Below are 21291 nucleotides of genomic sequence, written 5' to 3'. Positions count from 1 at the left end.
CTTCACTGTTTATGCTGCTTTCTGCTTTTTCCTACTTCATCCGAGGCCAGAGAAGATCGGAAGGCAAATTTAGGAACTGAGAAAACCCCTTTAATGCTGTAGATGAGTTTGAAGGAGGCAGCTGCTCTGCATCATTCCTACACTGAGGTCACCATGGACAGAAGATGACCCTAGATGTCTATATGGATATCTACCCACCCTCCTCTGTCTTTCCCAAAATCCATTTGAGGATGGTGAAGCTCAGCTCCAGGGCAGATGACAGAGACATCTCCACACTTTTCTATGGCAGACATTGATGGTCCCCAAACCCTAGGGCAGACAGCGATACTCCCCTTAATCATCTGTAAGACAGACATGGATGCTTCCCCCCCATCTCTAGGTCAGACAGCAATGCATTTCCCCCATCCCTAGGGTGGACAGCAATTCCCCTCTCACTCACCTGTAAGATAAACACTAATGCTTCCCCTCATCTCTAAGGCAGTCAGTGATGTCTCCCCAACCTTTCATCCCTACAGTGGACATGTTCCCCCAAATCACTAGGTCGAATGGTAATGCTCTGCTCCCTCATCTCTAAGGTGTAAAACGACAGCCCGCATTTAGTGTTGACAGTGACTACCCCGCTCCCTATGGCAGATTATGTGCCTGCCCCCGTATCACTATAGCAATGAGTGAGGCCCCCCTTCATCTCTAGGTCATCTCTACTGCTTGTAGTCAGGCAGCTTATTCTTTAACTAGCACTTGCCCGCGGCTTCGCTCGCGTTAAATTTGGGGTAACATAGATCTACTTATTACGATCCTATAGTAATGAGGCCGTTCTGGGGTAAAGTGTACGGGCATCCGAACAACCCAAATTCTATAAATAAACAAAAATTGGGGAACCTGCCTTCTCGTGCTGCTTATATACTGTCCGGGTGCAGCGCGTGCATGTCGCATTTAAAGTGAGGTGGCCCGCCTTCTCGCGCTGCTTATATACAGTCCGGGTGCAGCACGTGCATATTTTTTCGTGTTTTGATTGATTTTTCGGAGGATTATTATGTAAATACAGATACAGACAGAGATTGTTTTTATTTAAGAGTAATGGTTCAAATTTTCGAATTCAAAAATCAACCTAATCTCAATTCATAAAAACTTCAGGGGTGGAATTTTAGAAAACGTTAGCCTAAAAACAAAGTTTCATGTTTCTAGCTTCAAAAATGACGGACTTACATACAAACTTTCAACCCCTTTTTCACCCCCTTAAAGGGTTGAATTTAGAAAAATCCTTTCTTATTCCTCGTCTACATCTTAAAAACAACACCTGTGGAAAAAATTCAGCTTTCTAGGTCCAAGGGTTTAGGCTGGGCGTTGATGCGTCAGTGAGTCACGTCTTCTCTTTTTTATATATATATATATATATATATATATATATATATAGATAGATAGATAGATAGATAGATAGATAGATAGATATAACAATGCCCAATAATGCACAGGGGTCAATCGGCGTCTCCCCCGTAGGTTTCATGTACATGTATCACAGCAGAGTCATTCTGCACATGCCCAGTACCCACATCCCTTACACAGTTGCGCTGCTCACCTCATTTTTTGTTTTGTCATTTTCTGTTTTAAGTTCTTCAAATTGCTCAATCGCTGAAAGAAAAAACAAACAAAATTTAGAAGCTGAAAACTTTTATAAATAGCAGTGAAAAAAGTAAAAACCCCAATGAAAGCATCTATGACATCAACCTGCTGACTGTTTTCCCGGATTATATTAAAGGAATAGTCCAGTGGTGAAAAATGTATCCCCTATCCTAAGGATAGGGGATAAGTTTGAGATTGCGGGGGGTCCGACCGCTGGGGCCCCCTGCGATCTCTCTGTACTGGGGCCAGGCTCTCCGGCCAGATAGCGGGTGTCGACCCCCGCACGAAGCGGCGGCTGACACGCCCCCTCAATACATCTCTATGGCAGAGCCGGAGATTGCCCAAGGCAGCGCTTCGGCTCTGCCATAGAGTTGTATTGAGGGGGCGTGTCGGCCGCCGCTTCGTGCGGAGGTCGACACGCCCCCTTCCCGCGGGCTGTCGGGGCTCCGTACAGGAGATCGCAGGGGGCCCCAGCGGTCGGACCCCCCGCGATCTCAAACTTATCCCCTATCCTTAGGATAGGGGATAAGTTGTTCACCACTGGGTCACCACTGGACTACTCCTTTAAGCTGTCTACAGATTCTGCTGGGCTGGTCACGGAGCAATAAAAACTATATTCAGAGGAGGAGAGTGATGAACGGCATTACTCATTATACAGCACTGTCTCAATGCCCTGGGTCAGCGGTCTTCAAACTGTGGCCCTCCAGATGTTGCAAAACTACAACTCCCAGCATGCCCGGACAGCCAACGGCTGTCCGGGCATGCTGGGAGTTGTAGTTTTGCAACATCTGGAGGGCCACAGTTTGAAGACCACTGCCCTGGGTGATCACATCATATAACACTGTTCAGGCTGGGCGCTGTCCACGGTCCTGGAAACCCACCGAGACTCAATCCAGCCTCTCCCTGTATCTCCGCTCATCAGCTGAGCCACGGAGGAGATTTAGCTTCTAGGTTTTTTCTTATTTTCCTTTTAAACATATTTTCTAGGCCTTTGTTTTAAGCTCCCACAAGATTTATTATAACATTTTATTGATAATTTTTCTAGAAAGCGCAAAAAATTATTTCTCGTGGGATTGTTGATCCTTTTTATTTATCCACTTTTCTTATTTAATTTTTTGTGTATCGCTTTCACCATGTACAATAAACAACATATACTCGTCAACATTGAAACTTATTTTTTTTTCTCTCTTTCATTGCCTAAGACTGGGAGGGGGGGCGGGGGGGGCGGGGGGGTGGGAAATAGTAATTGGTTAAGTGGAATTATGAGGGTGAGCAATTTTTTCTTTTCAACTCTCTTTGCTTGTAATATTGTATGGTTTGTAAACTGAATAAAGTATTTATTAAAAAAAAATATATATATATATATATATATAAAAACATTGAAACAGTAACACCACAAATGAAAAGTCAGAAAATTAAAGGGGTATTCCAGGCAAAACCTTTTTTTTATATATCAACTGGCTCCGGAAAGTTAAACAGATTTGTAAATGACTTCTATTAAAAATTCTTAATCCTTCCAATAGTTATTAGCTTCTGAAGTTGAGTTGCTGTTTTCTGTCTAACTGCTCTCTGATGACTCATGTCCCGGGAGCTGTCCAGCTCCTATGGGGATATTTTCCCATCATGCAAGGGATATTCTCCCATCATGCACAGCTCCCCCAACGTGGTCTCCAGCGACGATCCGGGGTCCCCAGACATCTTCTCCTCCAGGTACTGGCCTCCATCTTCTTCCCACAATCCCCTCAACATCCAAGGGTGGGCAGAACGGGGGGGCAACCCACTGTTCTACCCTGCCATTGGTCAGAATCAGTTCTGACCAATGGCAGGGGATAAGAGGAGATCGCAGCACTGCGACCTCACTCCTATCCCTCAGGATGATCAGGGTTGTCCCTGATAGCTCCGATCATCCCTATTTTCCGGGTGATTGGGTCACCCGAGACCCGATCAACCCGGAATAGCAGAAAATCGCATGTCTGAATTGACATGCGATTTTCTGCGATCGCCGACATGGGGGGGTCTCAGGACCCCCCCCCCCCCCATGTCGGCGATGTCCCGGGATGCCTGCTGAATGATTTAAGCAGGCATTCCGGTCCGGTCCACAACGGGCTAGCAGCGGGGACCGGAATTCCCACGGGCGTATGCATACGCCCCATGTCCTTAAGGATTCGGGATGCAGGGCGTATGCATACGCCCGGCATCCTTAAAAGGTTAAGGGTTAAATTAACTATCCTATTTTTTAAGTGGACATATAAGTAACATGTGATTAGGTATTATCGAAATATCTCAAGCCGTTTGGAAGCTATGCAGTAACATATATTTCCCTTAGACTTGTATGGGACTTAAAGGGGTTGTGCGCTGCCCTGACTTTCGGAGCTCCGCTCACAGCGTCCGGAAGTTCATTATTCCGAACGCTGTGTGCGGGCTTCCGTGTTCGCGGACGCCAGGCGCGACGTCTCGCCCGGCCCCTCGTGATGTCACGCCCGCCCCCTCGTGACGTCACGCCCGCCCCCTCTACCAAAGTCTATGGGAAGGGGGCGTGCCAGCGGTCGCGCCCCCTTCCCATAGACTTTCGTTGAGGGGGCGGACGAGACGTCACGAGGGGGCGGGCGAGACGTCGCGAGGGGGCGGGCGAAACGTCGCGAGGGGGGCGGCGTGACATCACGCCCGGCGTCCGTGAACACGGAAGCCCACACACAGTGTTCGGAGTAATGAACTTCCAGGCGCTGTGAGCGGAGCTCCGAAAGTCAGAGCAGCGCACAACCCCTTAAAAAAAAAAAAAAATTAAATAAAATAAACTTTTTTCACCCCCTTAAGGGTGGAATTTCGAAAAATCCTTTCTTATTCCTTGTCTACATCTTAAAAACACCTGTGCAAAAATTCAGGTTTCTAGGTGCAAGGGTTTAGGCTGCGCGTTGATGAGTCAGTGAGTCAGGTCTTCTCTTTTAATATATAAGATTAAAATATATAAAGTAGTTACATTAACCCCTAACCTACCCCCATATGTGAAAGATGGGGTTTTTGTTTCAAGTCCCATGCAAGTATATAGGACTTCTGGTACCTTACTCCACAAGCTCTGCTCTGCATCTCCTGGTAAACGTGTCAGTCCGGCTGGCAAGCCACACGCTCCCCGCATGCCACACCCCATCTCACAAAGACACGCCCACCATTTAAGCCACACCTTTTATTTTCAGCTTACAATATCTTTACCACAGCTCCGCTCCACCTGGGGATGGGATAGGAGGTGCGATATGAGGACGCGATATGGGGACGACACAATATGGGGACAAAAGCTTCCTCCTTTGTTGCTCCCCCCCCCACAAGGTTTAGGAAGGAAAAAAGTGGCAGCGCCGGGTACTCCGCTAGTTGTAGGTAAAAGGTGTAAACACTGTGTGATTGATAGCAAAAAGGACTATAGCTGGTGTTATGATGATATGGGATGTGCATCATATGCTGACTTCAAAGACAACAGGGATAGTCAGCAAGAAAAACCAAACCTTCAAGGGAAGGGTCACAGAGGATGGTGGAAAGAATAACTAGTCAGGAGTCTAATACTTTGCTATGCCTAGGTAGACCCTACATTAAAGGGGTACTCCGGTGCTTAGACATCTTATCCCCTATCCAAAGGATAGGGGATAAGATGCCTGATCGCGGGAGTCCCGCCGCTGGGGACCCCCGTGATCTTGCATGCGGCACCCCGTTTATAATCAGTCCCGAAGCGAACCCTGTGGTCGCCGGTAATCAGACCTGGAGTGAACACGCTCCGGGGACTGATTACAAACAGGGTGCCGTGTGCAAGATCACGGGGGTCCCCAGCGGCGGGACTACCGCGATCAGGTATCTTATGCCCTATCCTTTGGATAGGGGATAAGATGTCTAAGCACCGGAGTACCCCTTTAAGGTCCTATGCCTTGTGGGGTGGTCCCACTCAGGAGTCTGTACCTAGATCTCCCTGTACAGCAATCTGACTCCAGATTACAATTAAAGAGAATATGGACAGCTCAACAACAAAAAACTGTACGAGGTTAACTGGGCACACCTGTACCCACAGGTATGAGAAAAAGTTAGGAACAATATAGATGAGAATCACAGTCCTCAAATACCGCAACCAAAATGGATGTACAATGGATAATTGGTAAAAAAAAATAAGTTTTATTGCAATAAAAAATTATGTCATACTGTAATAATGTCATATAATCAGTCACAGGGCCCATGTGATGCACAGAAATCCAATTCAAACACATAGGCCCTCATTTACTATCGCAAACCCGACATGTCTTGCCGTGTTGTGCGCCAGATTCTGTTGCACTGCGCCAGAAATTCTGTCTACGCCAGATTTTGCGCCAGAATTGAAAAAACCTGACTAACTCTCCATTTTGCTAAGAAAACTCAAAAAAGGGGCGTGACTAAGGGAAAAGGGGGGAGTGGTTTCCGAAAAGGGGCGTGTTCCCGACATTTCACAAAAACCCAACATATTTACTAAGGTTTCCACATAAAATGTCGATTTGAGCTGAGGAAAACCCTACAGATCAGAGCATGTGTAAGAAAGCAAAATTTAGGGAAAGTGGAAAATGTACGGAAACCTTAGTAAATACCGTGGAAAATAAATTGAAGGGAATTAAAACCCACAAAGAAACCTACACTCAACTCTTAATAAATAAGGGCCAAAATGTTTAAAAAAGGGGAAAGGGGACCTTGATATAACCTACAAAGGGGGGAAAAAATAGGAAAATGTCCCAATGAACTAGGAAATACCGTATATAGTCCTGTAATAAAAAGAAAGTCTTATGATGGTATAATGGTCTTAGATGTCAGAAGAATAGACGTACTAAATAGTCCAAATACAACTGAGTAGCCAGTTCATAATAGGATGTGACCTATAGTAATGTAATTCGGAGCAGGATCACCAAATATTATATATACAGTTGGTACTTTGTACCGCTCTCCGCTTCATGTGCAGATGTAAATCATTGACTCAGTGTATCGCTCATCAGATGTATCGTCAGCTCCACTGATGTTAGCTGGTCAGCTGCGATGGTTCCTGGCACTGCATGCAAGCTGCCTTAGTGCGGACAGCGTCCGGTTACACCGATCGGTTCTCAGCCCAAAGCGTGGACGGTGAGTCTCGGCAGAGTCGCCATCTGATGTCACCAGTCAGCTGATCGATCCCCGGCTGGTGATTGTAAAGCGCTGGTGTTTGTAAAGCGCTGGAGATTGTAATTTGCCTTTTATCTGGATGTTCTTAATCTGTTCTATTCCAGGGATGTGGAAATGATATCGCCCGACACCCGGGACATGCAGTTCCGGGCGCCGGGCAGGTGAATTCTTCAGGCATTTAACCCTGCTTCGGGCAAGCAGGGCTAAATGCCTGAGGAATTTGCATATAACGGGAAATCATTCTTGCCCCATCACTAAACTCCTATAGACTACATCTGTATCCTGCAGCCTATAGCGAGCCGTGCAGGACGCCCCAGCATAGGCACGTGAGATGACATCACTCATTGAGCGCACCTCCGTCCGGACCGAGGATGCGGTCAGTAACATAACCACCGAGCCCTGAGAGTAACAGAGCGCACATGGGGGCAGAGGACAGGTAGCAGGGGATCGGAGAGGAGAGGGGGTGTGGTAAATAAGTGAATAATGTGGTACAGGAGGGGGGGGGCTGAAATATAATGGTACAGGGAGCACAGGGGGGGGGGGAGAGAACATATAATGGCACAGGGAGGATTGGAGAGGGGAGAATATAATGGCACAGGTGGCCCTACCTGAGAGAGGGCCATACCTACCTGAAGAGGGGACTACCTACTTAAAGGAATACTGTAGTGTAAAATAAGTTTATATATAAGTGATCGATCACGGGGAGTCTGACCGCTGGGGACCCCCTGCGATCTCATGTACTAGGCCCGGCAGTCGGCATGAAGGGAATGTCCCCGGCACGATGCAGCGGCTGAAATGCCCCCATCCATGTATCTCTATAGGATACACTGGGGGGGGAGTTGGCATCCCAGTGGTCAGACCCCCTCGCGATCTATAACTTATCCCCTATCTTACGGATTGGGGATAAGTTATTCTTCACAGCAATAATCCTTTAATGGGGTGGAATTCCTTATCAGGGACCCTATTCACCTAACGGGGTTACATACTGGTCTACCAATTAAGCTTTTATTAAGGTTCACACTACGTTTGTAATGTACGAGTGCCAGATCCGGTTGGGAGGAGCGAAAACCGGCCGCTCTCATACCCCAGCTGGATCCAGCAGGAACCCCATTCATTTCAATAAGCCGACCGGAGTCAAACACTGACTCCGGTCGGCTCATTTGTGCCCTGTATACAGTTCTCTAACCGTACCTAAAACAGTGGTATACCACAGTTTTAGGTCCGGTGGGAAAACCGTATATGGGGCACAAATGAGCCGACCGGAGAAGTCAGCGTTTGACTACGGTCGGCTCTTTGAAATTAATGGGGTTTGGACCGGATCCGGCTGGGGCACCCGTACATTACAAACGTAGTGTGAATCCACCCTAATAAAGATCATATTTACAGACTATTTTGGTTAAAATTATTTTCTGTACCAGGACAAGTGAATCGTCATGAGGGACAAGTGATTGTGCTCCGTTTTAGTCCCTTGGACAAGTATTTTCTTTTCTTTTTTTTACATTTCAACACCCCTGTATTGGAACATTGTTTATACAAAACTGCAGAGGATTGAGTTTTTTACTTTATGTTCTGGATCGTGACCACATCACCTTTTGCATAGGATCAACACCTTTATTGAAGCCAGTACACACTGAAGCAAGCGCACATTGTTATGCCTATAAGTATTTTGTGACACTAGTGATTCTACTAACATCGGTGTCTTTGCCGTGCAATATCAGCGCTTTGTACCTCTAGCGCTTCATAATCTCCAGCGCTTTACAATCACCAGCTGGGGATTGATCAGCTGACTGGTGACGTCAGATGCCAACTCTGCCAAGACTCACCGTCCACGCTTTGGGCTGAGAACCGATCGGTGTTACCGGACGCTGTCCGCTCTAAAGCAGCTTGCATGCAGTGCCAGGAACCATCGCAGCTGACCAGCTAACATCAGTGGAGCTGACGATACATCTGATGAGCGATACACTGAGTCAATGATTTACATCTGCACATGAAGCGGAGAGCAGTACATAGTGCCAACTGTATATATAATATTTGGTGATCCTGCTCCGAATTACATTACTATAGGTCGCATCCTATTATGAACGGGCTACTCAGTTGTATTTTGACTATTTAGTACGTCTATTCTTCTGACATCTAAGACCATTATACCATCATAAGACTTTCTTTTTATTTCCTTTTGTAGGTTATATCCAGGTCCCCTTTTTAAACATTATATTTCTGAATTGGATATCTGTGCATCACATGGGCCCTGTGACTGATTATATGTATATATGACATTTTATTGCAATAAAAATTTTTTTTTTTTACCAATTATCCATTGTACATCCATTTTGGTTGAGGTATTTGAGGACTGGCATTATTTTCTATATTGTTCCTGACTCCAGATAACTGCTTATAGACCACACTAGTGTCCCTCCTGACTGCCTGTCCATGGTCAGCTACTGTCCCTAATGCATATCCCAGAGGAGATGACCTCAATATGTAAAACATGACCTGGAGAACCTTCCAACAAGTTATTATTTGGGGGAAGTTGCAGGATAACTAAAACAAAGAGCCAAGCAGAAAGACATGACTAGATAGAGACATGGATATGAATGAAAGTGAAATATTAGATAAAACATGCAAACTTAGAATGATCCTTACGACCTCTCGGGAACATAACGTCCAAGTAAAAAAATCCAATGACACTCCTTCTGTAAGGCTGGGTTCACACCATGTTTTTGTAATTCAGTTCCCGTATCAGGTTTTTGAACGAAAGACAGATTTCTCAAAACCAGACTAAACTGTATCAAAACGTGTGTACAAATTTTAACCTGTAAAAAAAAATCTGCAAAGTCAAAAAACATATGGTGTAAACTGGACGGAACCATACACTCATACGGTTCCGTACGGTTCCCATGTTTTAAAATAAATGTATACGGTTTCCATACGGTTTTTCACCTGGACCAAAAACGGTGGTAGGCTGCGATTGAGTACGGGAAAAAAAAAAAACGGACAAAAGCGTACAACATGCAAAACGGACACAACCGGATGCATCATTTGACATACGGTTTTCAATACGGTTCCATAAGGTTTTCATATTGAAAACGTATATGCGAACTGTACTGCAAAAACATGGTGTGAACCCACACTAACAGTATTGTCAGGGTCACCACCATGTAGAGATGGAGGGATTTTTTTCTATACCACAAAATGTTAGTGTCACCTAAATTACATAACTTACGGTGTTTAGTAAAGGGGTCTATCCCTGTTAGGTATTATATCACTTAGGTGTTCCAGGATTTGTTTCCTGAGCGCAGGTAAAGCTGACCAAATAAACAATGGCTTTGGTGCAGCAACTGATAAATTCATTTATATAGTAGTTGAATGAACAATATGGAACTCCTTCGTTCTCTTCATACATTTGTAGGCCTTGCTGTAGCTGCCTTTTTGCATGATTTTCCCCAACCAGGTGCTATAGGTAGAAGGACTGGGGTTAGGGTGACCCTGTGTAAGTTGGTCCCCTATTTTGTATCCTTTGAGGTAGGTGATCTGTAGGTACAAACCCACACATCCCTAAGGTCAATGTACATCCTCAGAATGGACCAAAGTCTCTGTAGGATAAAGCGAACTGGAGTGGCAGCTCGATCAAAGGTACTGATCACCCTAAAGACATTGGTTATATCTGACCTTGAGTAGCTGTTCCCTGAGTGTATGTAAGGTATTCTTATGATCTTCTGTAAGGATGTGGTTGCGATAACTGTGAATGTTAAAGCGTTGCTTAAAAGGGGTACTCCGGTGAAATTATTTTTTTTTCTTTTTTTTATCAACTGTTGCCAGAAAGTTAAACAGATTTGTAAATTACTTCTATTTCAAAATCTTAACCCTTCCAATCAGCTGCTGTATACTACAGAGGAAATTCTTTTATTTTATGTCTGACCACAGTGCTCTCTGCTGACACATCTGTCTGTCTCAGGAACTGTCAAGAGCAGGATAGGTTTGCCATGGTCAGACAGAAAAAAAATGTCAAAAAGGAAAGAACTGCCTCTGTAGTATACAGCAGCTAATAAGTACTGGAAGGGTTAATATTTTTAAATAGAAGTAATTTACAAATCTGTTTAACTTTCTGGCACCAGTTGATTAAAAAAAAATATATATATTGCACTGGAGTATCCCTTAAAGCTACTGAGCCTGTCTCATATTTGGAGGTGTCAGAACAGTTCCTCCTGAGGGGAAGATACTGTTCAGTGGATATCCCCCTTTTAAAGGGGGGGATTGGGTGGCAGCTCTTCCACCTCAGAAGGCTGTTTGTCGCATTCTTCTTTCTAAAGACAGTTTACTGGTTGGGTCTATAGAAATCTTAACATACAGGAATGGCAAGGATGATGGGTAAGTTTCAAATTTAAAACATAAACCAATGGTGTTGATCTTAAGTGAAGCCACAAAAGAAGCACAATCACCTTCCATGCCTGAGCAAACAATCATATAGCGGGACCACAACAAATCAGCACGAGATCGATATAGCGGGATCACAACAAATTATGTCTTCAAAACATTCATAGGTCATAGAAAACCTGGGTCGCTCCAGAAGCAAGTTGGCATAGGTGGGGGCACAGGGGCCACCTACCAACCTTGTGCCCCTGAGCTGGTGGAAGTAGCGGCCATCAAACAGGAAGCAATTCTTTGTGTACTCAAAGAGTTACAGGATTAACCTGTTATGCCTCTAAAAATGTGTTTCCCTGCAAACAGGCCCACCACACATGGGATGGAGGAGTGAAGTGCCACCACATCCATGCTAGCAAGCAAGGTATTGGGATCTAATGACCTTCTAGTGTACGCAAGAGGTCCACAGTATCCCTGGTGTGGGACAGTAACGATACCACAAAACTTCTAAGAACTCAATCAATATAAAGGGCCCACATTATGAAACAGACTACCTTTGCACATAACAATGGGCCTACCTTTCAAAATCGGAGTGCCCTTATGTACCTTCGGAAGGGCATAAAGAGTCGGTGTTAAATAAGGGATTTGAGTGGAATTTAAACTCTTTGCACTAAGAAATCTGTCTTCTGTGCCTTAGAGAGTACCTGCATAAGTTCAGATCTATATTTTTCTGCAGTAAAATCTCATAGGTACTGGTGTCATTGAGCAGTATACTGCACAATTCCCCATAGTCCTTTCTAACCAGAAGGACTATGTTGCCCCCTTTACCGGATAGCATAATGAATACCAATGGATTGCCTTGAAGGCTTTTTAAAGCTAGCCACTCCACACTTTACTCCGTTCCCTCAAACCTCTGGTATTGGGGCACCACTGCCAGGGGAATTGATAGTGCCGTTCGCCAAACACTGGCCGAGGTGTGGCAAGTGACTGGCTGAGGAGTGCTGTTACATCATCACATCTACAGCTCTGGCCGACTCAGGGAAGTGTACTGTCAGCGGAGACCTGCCACCCTGATACCCGAGCTACATGGGAGTGGAGAAAGATAAGTTTAGGTGTTTGATATTTTATAAGCAGGCTGGGGACAATATGAAAATAATACATTTTACTGGAAAACCCCTTAAAGGGGTACACCGGCCCTAAGACATCTTATGCCCTATCCAAAGGATAGGGGATAAGATGTCTGACTGCTGGGGTCCCGCTGCTGGGGACCCCCGCAATCTTGCATTCGGCAAGCCGCACTGCCAGCTCGCAAACTGCGGGGTGCCGACCACGGGGCTGGAGTATCGTGACGTCATGACTCCGCCCCCATGTGAAGTCATGCCCCCGCTATGCAAGTCTATTGGAGGGGGAGTGACGTCACACAGTGATAAGATGTCTTAGCGCCGGAGTACACCTTTAAGTGGTTGTCTGAGGAGTGTTCTGCCACACTGAATGCACTTGGGCGCGGAAAACATCACTGCTGGCAGCTCCCTGCGCAAAAGCTAACCAATCACATCCCAGATGTGGTGACGTCCCAGAAGTGGCCTGGCAACACTTTGGATAATTGGTTCCAAGTAACGCCAAGCTATCAGTGTACCAGAAATGAAGATTAGAGGGTCTAACTAGATGTGAAGGGCGACAGGTCCGGAGACGCTGCAGACCATGGTAGCGTGTTAAGGCAGTACAGGCAGCTCACCGTAGTAGGGGCAACAAGCAGCGTGGCAACACTTCGGAGAAATGGTTCCATGTAACACCAAGCTATTAGTGTACCTGGAATGTAGCCTAGAGGGTCTGACTACAATACATTATGCAACACCATAATCAAGAATGGTGTGATGAACACTCGTGAAGGCTTCTTCATGGCATTGCCCTGTGGTCACCAGACCAATCTCTGGCTATTATTGTGTCCTAGACAAAGGCGGGACCCACCACTGAAAAGGATAGACCTCCACTACAACCTCCATTGCCTTATTGCTGTGCACCATGAACACCAGAATCTGGACGTCTGGCTTGTGGCTTAATGTCATGTAGGCGCCTTTTGATGGTTGTAGACACTGTTTAACGCCCTAGGCTTGGTATGGGACGACCCATTTCACTTGCGATACAAATATAGGTTATTACCGCCATTCTTCCATTCAAACGATATGTAAGTGTAGAGGTTCTGCTTTGTGCACCTTCTGCTGTCATTCACTTCACCAACACACGTACCGATCTTCTGGAGTGATAAATAAAGGTAACTTAGAAAGCCCCTCCCACACTCCTCAGATCTTTGCGATGCCTGTTACGTCCATGATTTGCATAATTTTACAGCTTGTCCTTGATGTTAAGAGGTTTATAGTGGGTATTCTCATCCCAAAATTTTGGTTCACGAAAACTACATAAGCTCAGAGGACTACGTCATTTGTGCAACTCCTATTAAATCCAATGCAAATTATTCATATTACGTAACTTTCTTTGCTTTGATCCTGTTGCTTTCGGCTTCCAAACCACCTCTAGCAGCCACAGACAATCACAATATGGGAATAACCCCTGTAATAGTTCAAACACTGTCACATACAGTACACTGCAATGCCTCTTATTCCACGATACCTTCTCTTATTTAAACATGGCAGCCACTGAAACCTGAAGGCCCCTGCCCGCTCCAAAACTACCCCCCCCCCCCCCCCCCCCAATGGCTAAATACTCCAGTGAACATAAGGATCGGGGTCTGGGGTTATGGGCGGGGGAGGGGAATCACTTCTCAGAATGAGGAGAGGGTTGATGTTTGGGTGAGTCACTGCTCAGTAAGAGTGAAGAGGTGAGGTACGAGGGGGGGGACATTGCTCAGTACAAGGGGAGGGGTGAGGTACGGGGGGAGGTCACTTCTCTGTATGAGGGCAGGGGTGAGGTACGAGGGGGGTCACTTCTCTGTATGAGGGCAGGGGTGAGGTACGAGGGGGGTCACTTCTCTGTATGAGGACAGGGGTGAGGTACGGGGGGGTCACTTCTCTGTATGAGGGCAGGGGTGAGGTACGGGGGGTCAGTGCTCTGTATGAGGGCCGGGGTGAGGTACAGGGGGGGGGGTCACTGCTCTGTATGAGGGCAGGGGTGAGGTACGTGGGGGGTCACTGCTCTGTAAGAGGTTAGGGGTGAGGTACGTGGGGGGTCACTGCTCTGTTTGAGGTAAGGGGGTGAGGTACAGTGGGGGGGGGGTCACTGCTGTATGAGGTAAGGGGTGAGGTACGTGGGGGCCCACTGCTCTGTATGAGGTACGGGGTGAGGTACGGGGGGGGGGGTCACTGCTCTGTATGAGGTAAGGGGGTGAGGTACGGGGGGGTCACTGTTCTATATGAGGGCAGGGGTGAGGTACAAGGGGTACAAGGGGGTCACTGCTCTGTATGAGGGGAGGGGTGAGGTACGGGGGGGGTCACTGTTCTGTATGAGGGCAGGGGTGACGTACGGGGGGGGTCACTGCTCTGTATGAGGACAGGGGTGAGGTATGTGGGGTCACTGTTCTGTATGAGGGCAGGGGTGACGTACGGGGGGGTCACTGCTCTGTATGAGGGCAGGGGTGAGGTACAGGGGGGTCACTGCTCTGTATGAGGTAAGGGGGTGAGCTACGGGGGGGTCACTGCTCTGTATGAGAACAGGGGTGAGGTACGGGGGGATCACTGCTCTGTATGAGGTAAGGGGGTGAGCTACGGGGTGGTCACTGCTCTGTATGAGGTAAGGGGGTAAGGTACGGGGGGGGTCACTGCTCTGTATGAGGTAAGGGGGTGAAGTACGGGGGGTCACTGTTCTGTATGAGGACAGGGGTGAGATACAGGGGGGTCACGGCTCTATATGAGGGCAGGGGTGAGGTACGGGGGGGGTCACTGCTCTGTATGAGGGCAGGGGTGAGGTACAGGAGGGGTCACTGCTCTGTATGAGGGCAGGGGTGAGGTACGGGGGGGGGTCACTGTTCTGTATGAGGGCAGGGGTGAGGTACGGGGAGGGGTCACTGCTCTGTATGAGGGCAGGGGTGAGGTACAGGAGGGGTCACCGCTCTGTATGAGGGCAGGGGTGAGGTACGGGGGGGGGGGTCACTGTTCTGTATGAGGGCAGGGGTGAGGTACGGGGGGGATCACTGATCTGTATGAGGACAGGGGTGAGGTACAGGAGGGGTCAATGCTCTGTATGAGGGCAGGGGTGAGGTACGGGGGGGGTCACTGCTCTGTATGAGGGAGGGGTGAGGTACGGGGAGGGGTCACTGCTCTGTATGAGGGCAGGGGTGAGGTACGGGGGGGGGGGTCACTGTTCTGTATGAGGGCAGGGGTGAGGTACAGGGGGATCACTGATCTGTATGAGGACAGGGGTGAGGTACGGGGGGATCACTGATCTGTATGAGGACAGGGGTGAGGTACAGGAGGGGTCAATGCTCTGTATGAGGACAGGGGTGAGGTACGGGGGGGATCACTGATCTGTATGAGGTAAGGGGGTGAGGTACAGGAGGGGTCAATGCTCTGTATGAGGACAGGGGTGAGGTACGGGGGGGATCACTGCTCTGTATGAGGACAGGGGTGAGGTACGGGGGGGATCACTGCTCTGTATGAGGACAGGGGTGAGGTACGGGGGGGATCACTGATCTGTATGAGGACAGGGGTGAGGTACGGGGGGGATCACTGATCTGTATGAGGACAGGGGTGAGGTACAGGAGGGGTCAATGCTCTGTATGAGGACAGGGGTGAGGTACGGGGGGGATCACTGCTCTGTATGAGGACAGGGGTGAGGTACGGGGGGGATCACTGCTCTGTATGAGGACAGGGGTGAGGTACGGGGGGGATCACTGATCTGTATGAGGACAGGGGTGAGGTACGGGGTGGGATCACTGATCTGTATGAGGTAAGGGGGTGAGGTACGGGGGGGGATCACTGCTCTGTATGAGGTAAGGGGGTGAGCTACGGGGGTCACTGCTCTGTATGAGGGCAGGGGTGAGGTACAGGGGGGTCACTGCTCTGTATGAGGTAAGGGGGTGAGGTACTGGGGGGATCACTGCTCTGTATGAGGTAAGGGGGTGAGCTACGGGGGGGGGGGGTCACTGCTCGGTATGAGGTAAGGGGGTGAGGTACGGGGGGGGGGTCACTGCTCGGTATGAGGTAAGGGGGTGAGCTACGGGGGGGGGGTCACTGCTCGGTATGAGGTAAGGGGGTGAGCTACGGGGGGGGGGTCACTGCTCGGTATGAGGTAAGGGGGTGAGGTACGGGGGGGGGTCACTGCTCGGTATGAGGTAAGGGGGTGAGGTACGGGGGGGGTCACTGCTCGGTATGAGGTAAGGGGGTGAGGTACGGGGGGGGTCACTGCTCGGTATGAGGTAAGGGGGTGAGGTGGGGGGGGGTCACTACTCGGTATGAGGTAAGGGGGTGAGGTACGGGGGGGGTCACTGCTCTGTATGCAGGGAGGGGTGAGGTAATGCTCGGTATAATGGGAGGGGTGAGGTACTGCTCGGTATAATGGGAGGGGTGAGGTAATGCTCAGTATAATGGGAGGGGTGAGGTACTGCTCAGTATAATGGGAGGGGTGAGGTAATGCTCGGTATAAGGGGAGGGGTGAGGTACTGCTCGGTATGAGGGGAGGGGTGAGGTGAGGTAATGCTTGGTATAAGGGGAGGGGTACTGCTCGGTATGAGGGGAGGGGGGTCATTGCCCGGTATAAGGGGAGGGGTGAGGTAATGCTCGGTATAAGGGGAGGGGTGAGGTAATGCTCGGTATGAGGGGAGGGGGGTCATTGCCCGGTATAAGGGGAGGGGTGAGGTAATGCTCGGTATGAGGGGAGGGGGGTCATTGCTCGGTATAAGGGGAGGGGTGAGGTAATGCTCGGTATAAGGGGAGGGGTGAGGTAATGCTCGGTATAAGGGGAGGGGTGAGGTAATGCTCGGTATAAGGGGAGGGGTGAGGTAATGCTCGGTATGAGGGGAGGGGGGTCATTGCCCGGTATAAGGGGAGGGGTGAGGTAATGCTCGGTATGAGGGGAGGGGGGTCATTGCTCGGTATAAGGGGAGGGGTGAGGTAATGCTCGGTATAAGGGGAGGGGTGAGGTAATGCTCGGTATAAGGGGAGGGGTGAGGTAATGCTCGGTATAAGGGGAGGGGTGAGGTAATGCTCGGTATAAGGGGAGGGGTGAGGTAATGCTCGGTATGAGGGGAGGGGGGTCATTGCCCGGTATAAGGGGAGGGGTGAGGTAATGCTCGGTATGAGGGGAGGGGGGTCATTGCTCGGTATAAGGGGAGGGGTGAGGTAATGCTCGGTATAAGGGGAGGGGTGAGGTAATGCCCGGTATAAGGGGAGGGGTGAGGTAATGCTCGGTATGAGGGGAGGGGGGTCATTGCTCGGTATAAGGGGGAGGGGTGAGCTAATGCTCGGTATAAGGGGAGGGGTGAGCTAATGCTCGGTATAAGGGGAGGGGGTGAGGTAATGCTCGGTATAAGGGGAGGGGTGAGGTAATGCTCGGTATAAGGGGAGGGGTGAGGTAATGCTCGGTATAAGGGGAGGGGTGAGGTAATGCTCGGTATGAGGGGAGGGGTGAGGTAATGCTCGGTATAAGGGGAGGGGTGAGGTAATGCTCGGTATAAGGGGAGGGGTGAGGTAATGCTCGGTATAAGGGGAGGGGTGAGGTAATGCTCGGTATAAGGGGAGGGGTGAGGTAATGCTCGGTATAAGGGGAGGGGTGAGGTAATGCTCGGTATAAGGGGAGGGGTGAGGTAATGCTCGGTATGAGGGGAGGGGGGTCATTGCCCGGTATAAGGGGAGGGGTGAGGTAATGCTCGGTATGAGGGTCATTGCCCGGTATAAGGGGAGGGGTGAGGTAATGCTCGGTATAAGGGGAGGGGTGAGGTAATGCTCGGTATAATGGGAGGGGTGAGGTAATGCTCGGTATAAGGGGAGGGGTGAGGTAATGCTCGGTATAAGGGGAGGGGGTGAGGTAATGCTCGGTATAAGGGGAGGGGTGAGGTAATGCTCGGTATAAGGGGAGGGGTGAGGTAATGCTCGGTATAAGGGGAGGGGTGAGGTAATGCTCGGTATAAGGGGAGGGGTGAGGTACTGCTCGGTATAAGGGGAGGGGTGAGGTAATGCTCGGTATAAGGGGAGGGGTGAGGTAATGCTCGGTATGAGGGGAGGGGTGAGGTAATGCTCGGTATGAGGGGAGGGGTGAGGTAATGCTCGGTATGAGGGGAGGGGTGAGGTAATGCTCGGTATGAGGGGAGGGGTGAGGTAATGCTCGGTATGAGGGGAGGGGTGAGGTAATGCTCGGTATAAGGGGAGGGGTGAGGTAATGCCCGGTATAAGGGGAGGGGTGAGGTACTGCTCGGTATAAGGGGAGGGGTGAGGTAATGCTCGGTATAAGGGGAGGGGTGAGGTAATGCTCGGTATAAGGGGAGGGGTGAGGTAATGCTCGGTATAAGGGGAGGGGTGAGGTACTGCTCGGTATAAGGGGAGGGGTGAGGTAATGCTCGGTATAAGGGGAGGGGTGAGGTAATGCTCGGTATGAGGGGAGGGGTGAGGTAATGCTCGGTATGAGGGGAGGGGTGAGGTAATGCTCGGTATGAGGGGAGGGGTGAGGTAATGCTCGGTATGAGGGGAGGGGTGAGGTAATGCTCGGTATGAGGGGAGGGGTGAGGTAATGCCCGGTATAAGGGGAGGGGTGAGGTAATGCCCGGTATAAGGGGAGGGGTGAGGTAATGCCCGGTATAAGGGGAGGGGTGAGGTAATGCTCGGTATAAGGGGCGAGGCCCGGGGCAGGTGTCTGGGGAGGCGGCCGCCGCTCCGTTATCTCTCGGTTTCTCTTCCCGCTCTCACCCGTCTCTTTCAGGCCGGCGAGGATCCTCAGCTCCCGGTCCTCTTCCTCCTTCTCTTCCCGGTGGCTCATGGTGACAGCGGGAAGATGCGGCTCCGGCAGCCCCGGAAGTGGGAGAGCAGGGGCGGGGCCTGATGTCACCTATACGGCTGTCACCTATAGAGGCGCCGCTGATGTCACCCGCGGGATCCGCACACCGACCGACCGACACCTCACACCCACCGATACACCTCGCTGACACCCCCCACCTACCGACTGAGGCACCTCAGAGACCACCCAACCCTGCGGACACCCCACACCCACCACCTCAGAGACCACTCAACCCTACAGACACCTCACTGACACCCCCCACCCACTGACTGAGGCACCTCAGAGACCACCCAATTCTACAGACACCTCACTGACACCCCCCACCCACTGACTGAGGCACCTCAGAGACCACCCAATTCTACAGACACCTCACTGACACCCCCCACCCACTGACTGAGGAACCTCAGAGACCACCCAATTCTACAGACACCTCACTGACACCCCCCACCCACTGACTGAGGCACCTCAGAGACCACCCAACCCTACAGACACCCCACACCCACCACCTCAGACCACCCAACCCTACAGACACCTCACACCCACCGACTGAGGCACCTCAGAGACCACCCAACCCTACAGACACCTCACTGACACCCCCCACCTACCGACTGAGGCACCTCAGAGACCACTCAACCCTACAGACACCTCACTGACACCCCCCACCTACCGACTGAGGCACCTCAGAGACCACCCAATTCTACAGACACCTCACTGACACCCCCCACCCACTGACTGAGGCACCTCAGAGACCACCCAATTCTACAGACACCTCACTGACACCCCCCACCTACCGACTGAGGCACCTCAGAGACCACCCAACCCTGCGGACACCCCACACCCACCACCTCAGAGACCACTCAACCCTACAGACACCTCACTGACACCCCCCACCCACTGACTGAGGCACCTCAGAGACCACCCAACCCTACAGACACCTCACTGACCCCCCCCCCCCCCACCCACTGACTGAGGCACCTCAGAGACCACCCAACCCTACAGACACCTCACTGACACCCCCCACCTACCGACTGAGGCACCTCAGAGACCACCCAATTCTACAGACACCTCACTGACACCCCCCACCCACTGACTGAGGCACCTCAGAGACCACCCAACCCTGCGGACACCCCACACCCACCACCTCAGACCACCCAACCCTACAGACACCTCACACCCACCGACTGAGGCACCTCAGAGACCACCAAACCCTACAGACTCCTCACACCCTCCAGACACCTCACTGACACCCCACACCACTGACTGAGGCACCTCAGATACCACCCAACCTTCCAGACACCTCACACCCTCCCAACCCTACAGACACCTCACTGACACCCCACACCAACCCACTGCGGCACCCTAGAGACCACCCAACCCACGGAGACACCTCACTGACACCCCACACTCACCGAGACACCTCAGAGACCACCCAACCCTCCAGACACCTCACACCCACCGACTGAGGCACCTCAGAGACCACCCAACCCTACAGACACCTCAGAGACCACCCAGCCCTACAGACAACTCACTGATACCCCACACCACTGATTGAGACACCACAAAGACCACCCAATCCTACAGACACCTCACACCCTCCAGACACCTCAGAGACTACACAAACCTCCAAACACCTCAGACACCCCACACCCACTGACTGAGGCACCTCAGAGACCACCCAACCCAACAGACACCTCACTGACTCCCCACACCGACCTACCAAGACGCCTCAAAGAACACCCAACCCTCCAGACACCACACCGAAAGCCCACACCCACCGACTGAGACACCTCAGAGACCACTCAACCATACAGACACTTTACTGGCTGACACCCCACACCCACCAACCGGGACACCTCATAGACCTTCCTGCCATCCAGACACCCCCATACCCACTGACCCTTACATGTTATTAATCCCCCAACCATTCAGACACCTCAGTGACCTTCCCACCATCAAGACACCTTACTAAAAACCCTCTTTGACCGATATACCTTAATGACTGACACCCACCTACTGAGGCACCTCAGTGACCTTCTCATCATCCAGACCCTTTACTAATATCTTCATACACACCAAGACACCTTAGTAATCACCTGGACCCACCAACCAAGATACCTCAGTGACGCCCCCACCATCTAAATACCTCAGTGTCACCCTCAATATAGCGACTAATTAAGACACCTCAGTGACCCCACATCCACCAACTCTCCTGTTAAC

At 50.2% G+C, this 21291-nt stretch overlaps 1 protein-coding gene across 4 annotated transcripts in view; it reads right to left on the bottom strand.

Annotated features, from left to right (window-relative positions):
• SHTN1 (shootin 1) overlaps positions 1–19290 on the bottom strand; it is a 108720-nt gene extending 89430 nt beyond the window's left edge. Inside the window, exons 1-2 of one of the 4 annotated variants that reach the window (XM_056529586.1) lie at positions 18987–19290; positions 1577–1629 (exon numbers count right to left, since the gene is read on the bottom strand). In XM_056529586.1, coding sequence (XP_056385561.1) covers positions 1577–1629; positions 18987–19056 — 123 coding nt within the window. In that variant the 5' untranslated portion in view covers positions 19057–19290. Of the gene's footprint in view, positions 1–1576; positions 1630–13296; positions 13355–18986 lie in introns of those variants that run through there. The other 3 variants (XM_056529585.1, XM_056529584.1, XM_056529587.1) reach the window with 3 other exon arrangements.
• Between the last annotated feature and the right edge of the window lie 2001 nt (positions 19291–21291).

The sequence above is a fragment of the Hyla sarda genome, chromosome 7 (genome assembly GCF_029499605.1).
Source record: "Hyla sarda isolate aHylSar1 chromosome 7, aHylSar1.hap1, whole genome shotgun sequence".
NCBI lineage: Eukaryota > Metazoa > Chordata > Amphibia > Anura > Hylidae > Hyla > Hyla sarda.
Note: the sequence above shows the minus strand (reverse complement) of the source record. Positions and strands in the feature narration are given on the sequence as shown.